General features: G+C 44.1%; 1 protein-coding gene across 2 annotated transcripts; it reads right to left on the minus strand.

Annotated features, from left to right (window-relative positions):
* Positions 1–365: 365 nt before the first annotated feature.
* Positions 366–4,740, minus strand: LOC147610833 (uncharacterized). 2 transcript variants are annotated; one of them, XM_086785455.1, is made up of 2 exons: positions 4,304–4,740; positions 366–4,194 (listed from the first exon to the last, which is right to left on the minus strand). In XM_086785455.1, the coding sequence occupies exon 2, from the start codon at positions 3,945–3,947 to the stop codon at positions 2,382–2,384; it is 1,566 nt and encodes a 521-aa protein (XP_086641581.1). In that variant the 5' UTR covers positions 3,948–4,194; positions 4,304–4,740; the 3' UTR covers positions 366–2,381. The 2 variants fall into 2 exon arrangements, with proteins under 2 accessions (XP_086641581.1, XP_086641580.1); XM_086785454.1 differs by having other exon boundaries at positions 366–4,034; positions 4,304–4,713.
* Between the last annotated feature and the right edge of the window lie 385 nt (positions 4,741–5,125).

The following is a 5,125-nucleotide window of genomic DNA, read 5'->3' on the forward strand; positions in this document are numbered from 1 at the left end:
GCGCAAGTAGACATTTTTTCGAAAAAAGGGCTCTCTAGATCTACCCAATTGGACTTGAATGAAACGTGTTTCATTTGAATGAAACGTTTCGTTTCAAACAAACTGAATGAAACACGTTTCATTGCAACTATGCTCAGATGCTACTATCTTCCGGACCTCCTGTGCTCGAGGGTGAGCCTAAATGGCTCTATGGTTGGGGGTGAGCTAGATTCCCGAGTCTTTGTGTGTTTTTCATGTCTGTTAATGCTTAATCGCAGGGTCCGCTAGCCTAGGGGGTTTACACACACTTGACAAAAATCTATGGCTCCTTATGTCTTTGGTTAGCACTTTTGTAGAAGGAAATCACATGTGGACGAGAGGAAATGTTGGTTCTAGGTGCAGTTGTTCCACTTTGGATCATCTCTTCACTTTGATTGATCCCAAAATATCCACCTCTTATGCCCATCATTTCTGATCCATTGTACCATTAAGGGGCTACTCTGCATAGGGTATCAATCCCTTGATACACCCAAACCAAAATAGACATTTTGCTAACAAACTCATTACAAGCTCACAAAAAAGCACACAGCAAAAACCATCACCCTCCCTCTTGCTTTGAATCCTCAGTCTGTTTTGCAGTAGCAGTAATGTTTACCTTGACATGAAATTAATGCCTTAATCACAGCTCTGTGCAGAAGCTGGTGATGTGGCACCATGATGGCAGCCAGACATGGGAGTAAACCTGCCACGTCAAAAAGCAAATGGGGACAGCCCAGTTGTGAAGGCATCACGGGATGTCCAGCTCACTGGTTCAAGCCATGTCAACTGGTCAGATCTTTGCAAGTGCATCTGGCTTAGGCATGCTGGACAGCAAAAATGTGTCTGCTTGGTGGGCCCATCATAACAGCAGAGGCATGGAAGGCATGAATGCACTCTCCTCTACCCACCAGTGAACTTCCAGAATGCCAGCTTCCATCACTTCCGCTCGGAAACCAGGGAATTCGGGACCCCATCTGGTGTCGTCTCTGCTACATCTCTTTCAGATTCCTGTATACTGTTTAAAAGGATTGTTAATGACCCACTAAACTCACGTTTAAAGAAAGGCTTTGTTGTTTCACACGGTCCTAGCTTAGCGCATGCTACACTGATTGTTGCAACGCAAGATCTCCTTCAAACATTTTCACAAGCGCAAGTAGACATTTTTTCGAAAAAAGGGCTCTCTAGATCTACCCAATTGGACTTGAATGAAACGTGTTTCATTTGAATGAAATGTTTCGTTTCAAACAAACTGAATGAAACGCGTTTCACTGCAACTATGCTCAGATGCTACTATCCTCCGGACCTCCTGTGCTCGAGGGTGAGCCTAAATGCCTCTATGGTTGGGGGTGAGCTAGATTCCCGAGTCTTTGTGTGTTTTTCATGTCTGTTAATGCTTAATTGCAGGGTCCGTTAGCCTAGGGGGTTTACACACACTTGACAAAAATCTATGGCTCCTGATGTCTTTGGTTAGCACTTTTGTAGAAGGAAATCACATGTGAACGAGAGGAAATGTTGGTTCTAGGTGCAGTTGTTCCACTTTGGATCATCTCTTCACTTTGATTGATCCCAAAATATCCACCTCTTATGCCCATCATTTCTGATCCATTGTACCATTAAGGGGCTACTCTGCACAGGGTATCAATCCCTTGATACACCCAAACCAAAATAGACATTTTGCTAACAAACTCATTACAAGCTCACAAAAAAGCACACAGCAAAAACCATCACCCTCCCTCTTGCTTTGAATCCTCAGTCTGTTTTGCAGTAGCAGTAATGTTTACCTTGACATGAAATTAATGCCTTAATCACAGCTCTGTGCAGAAGCTGGTGATGTGGCACCATGATGGCAGCCAGACATGGGAGTAAACCTGCCACGTCAAAAAGCAAATGGGGACAGCCCAGTTGTGAAGGCATCACGGGATGTCCAGCTCACTGGTTCAAGCCATGTCAACTGGTCAGATCTTTGTAAGTGCATCTGGCTTAGGCATGCTGGACAGCAAAAATGTGTCTGCTTGGTGGGCCCATCATAACAGCAGAGGCATGGACGGCATGAATGCACTCTCCTCTACCCACCAGTGAACTTCCAGAATGCCAGCTTAAATCACTTCTGCTCGGAAACCTGTGAACCTAGCCTAATTCATAGAAGTAGCCATGTCAACTGGTCAGATCTTTGTAAGTGCATCTGGCTTAGGCATGCTGGACAGCAAAAATGTGTCTGCTTGGTGGGCCCATCATAACAGCAGAGGCATGGACGGCATGAATGCACTCTCCTCTACCCACCAGTGAACTTCCAGAATGCCAGCTTAAATCACTTCTGCTCGGAAACCTGTGAACCTAGCCTAATTCATAGAAGTATTAAACTATCAAGAACACTTGTGTTTCCTTGTCATGGCCCTTTTCATTAAACTGTTCATAATGTGCTTAGTTCTTCCATTTGGCTCACAGCCATACTTCTTCATGTTCCTGTAAAGATCATAAGCCTCTTCTGCCTCACCAGCCTTGAATAAGCTGGCTATAAGAGAGTTGAAGATTACCACATCCGGTTGGATACCTTTGGCTCTCATTTCTTTCAGCAAATGCAATGCTTTGTCGAACTTTCTAGCCTTCCCAAACCCATCAATCATAATGCTGTACATTACCAAATCAATAAATGTTTTTTTCCCTTCTTCAAAGATTGGCACGGCCTTCTCCACTTGCCCTGCATTCACCATGGCTTTCAAGATTGTCCCATAAGCTACTCCGTCTGGTTTGCAACCCTTCTTTCTCATTTCTCTGAACAGATTGCATGCATCCTTGACACTTCCTGTTTGGCCTAAGCTCTGAATCAACGTACTGTACGACACCACAGATGGCTCAATGCCTGCTTTACCCATCTCACCAAAAATCTGCCTGCACTTCTTCACATCCTTCACTCTGCCATACAACTTTAACATGAGATTGTAAGTTCCCACATCTGGTGGACAATACTGTTTCATGTCTTGAAACACTTGGTAGGCTTTGTCGAGATTTTGAGCTGCGCCAAACCTATTGATCAGGTCATGGTATGCGACTATGTGCGGAGTGCAATCGTCTTTTTGCATGGCATCGAGCACAAGTCTGACAAGATCTGGCTTATCCGCCTGTCTGAAGCTATCAACTAAACCGAAGAAGATGGCCCTGCCGGGTTTGAGGCCAGCGGCTCTCATCTCTTGAACAGCCTCCCAAGCACTATTATACTTTCCCGCCTTGCTTAGATTCGAAACAAGAGCATTGTAGACATACTCATCCGGGGAACCACCCAACTCTTTGAGCCGTCTGAACAGTTTTTGTGCATCATCCAACTTACCCACCATGCCCAAACCATCAATAAGGTGAGAATATGTATAGTTGTTAGGCTTCACACCAGATCCAACCATGTGATCTAAAAACTTCATAGCCACCTCGATGCTCCCAGCCTGCACCAAAACACCTATAAGGGTATTGTAAGTCGTCAAGTTGGGCTTTAACCCCTTGTCTTCCATCTCCTTTATGACAGAGCATAGCGTTTCTGCATTCTCACCTTTTGCAAGCGCCTTGACAAGAAAATTGTAAGTGTTCATATTGGGCAGTTCTCCTTTCTCTTTCATCTTTTTAAACAATGCGACAGCTTCATCCGGCTTCTCCTCCCTCCAGAAGCAGTCAATCAAGAGGTTGCATACGTACAAGTTCGGGAAAAACCCACTCTGAAGCATCTTATCATACATGCTGTATGCTTGCTCTTGGAATCCTGCCTTCACCAAAATATCGATGATGATGTCATAGGCATGTGAGTCGGGCACACACGCATGCTTTTCCATGCTGGCAAAAGCTGAAATGGCAGCCTCCAACATCCCTGCATTAGCATAGGCCCTAGCAACTGCTGTGAAGATGTTGGGGATCATGTCAATTTTGTCATTAACCATCTCTTGCATGAGCAAATCTATGGTGTGGAGCTCTTTGGCGTCTCCAAGGATCTCAAAGAGTTTACTGTACGTAAACCCATTATGCTTGTATCCTTCCTGCTGTTTGAGCCAGGTAAAGAAACCCAATGCATTACTTGCATTTGTCTGGGCCTTTAGGACAGCAACAACATGATAGGAATTAAGAAACAAGTTCAAATTGTTGAGAGCATCTACGATAGGAGGGCCCCAAGGCCTGCCAGAGAGGGTGCTAATTACTCTGTCAACAATATCATTAAAATCAGAACGTTTAGGGTTAACAATGGGGGCTTGAGTTGGGATAGGGGGCCAAGCGTAGTCTGCTTTCAGAGGGTTGAGTACGGCCATACCTTTGCTATCCATGGGGCGATCAGGGCATGACTGCTCTGCCATGTTTGGCCCTGCGTTGCTGGCATGTACTCCGGCAAGTCCCGCCATTGATGACAGCCCTACATACAAACTCAGCAAGCACCTTTCTCGTGCCATTATGTTCAACCTCTCGCCACCAAGTGTCTGCGCCCTAATCCTACTGACCCAAAAAATCCTAATTTCACTGTGCGGAAAAGCTCTACTTCTTCTCTGAACAGAAATCATTCTTCAGTAAAATGACTGTGCCCTGATTTTACTAACCAGAAAAACACACTGTGCAGAAAACCCCTGATTTTCCTGCCTACAAAACCCTTACTGGTTAGTGGTATTGTCACAACACATACTCGTTAAATTTATTTCACAAAATGCTTGGCAACTAAAAATGATGCTACAATCTCACAACTGAAGACATAGATGCCAAAATTTTGAAGGACAGAGATATTTTTACTAATATGGCACCAAAATGTTTTTTTCCATTTCCATTAAATATATTATGTGAGATTTTCAAGAATAAGAGTATTTTTCTAAGGTTTCATTTTAGTATGTAATGATTAATGCTTCAAAAAGTCAATGAAATGATGACCCTCCATATCCTCTCTATTTAAGGCAATGAAATGATGACCCCCCATATGCTTTCTATTTGCATGCATTCACCCCTCCATATCCTCTCTATTTAAGGCAATGAAATGACGACCCCCCCACAGAGGCTTTCTATTTGGGTGTATCCACCCATACCCTTTCTATTTAAAGTCTCATAATTCTCTATAAAAGGCCTCAAAGGGCATTCCACTAGTAGAGGGAGG

Source organism: Cibotium barometz, chromosome 48 (assembly GCF_041138505.1).
Source record: "Cibotium barometz isolate CiBa-2024 chromosome 48, ASM4113850v1, whole genome shotgun sequence".
NCBI lineage: Eukaryota > Viridiplantae > Streptophyta > Polypodiopsida > Cyatheales > Cibotiaceae > Cibotium > Cibotium barometz.

Excerpts from the sequence above, each read along its gene's own strand:
- LOC147610833 (XM_086785454.1), bottom strand. The coding sequence starts at position 4,369 with ATGCCAGCAACGCAGGGCCAAACATGGCAGAGCAGTCATGCCCTGATC. Across the intron at positions 4,035-4,303 it reads TCGCCCCATGGATAGCAAAG|GAAGGATACAAGCATAATGG; the intron begins GTATGGCCGTAC and ends CTCAAACAGCAG.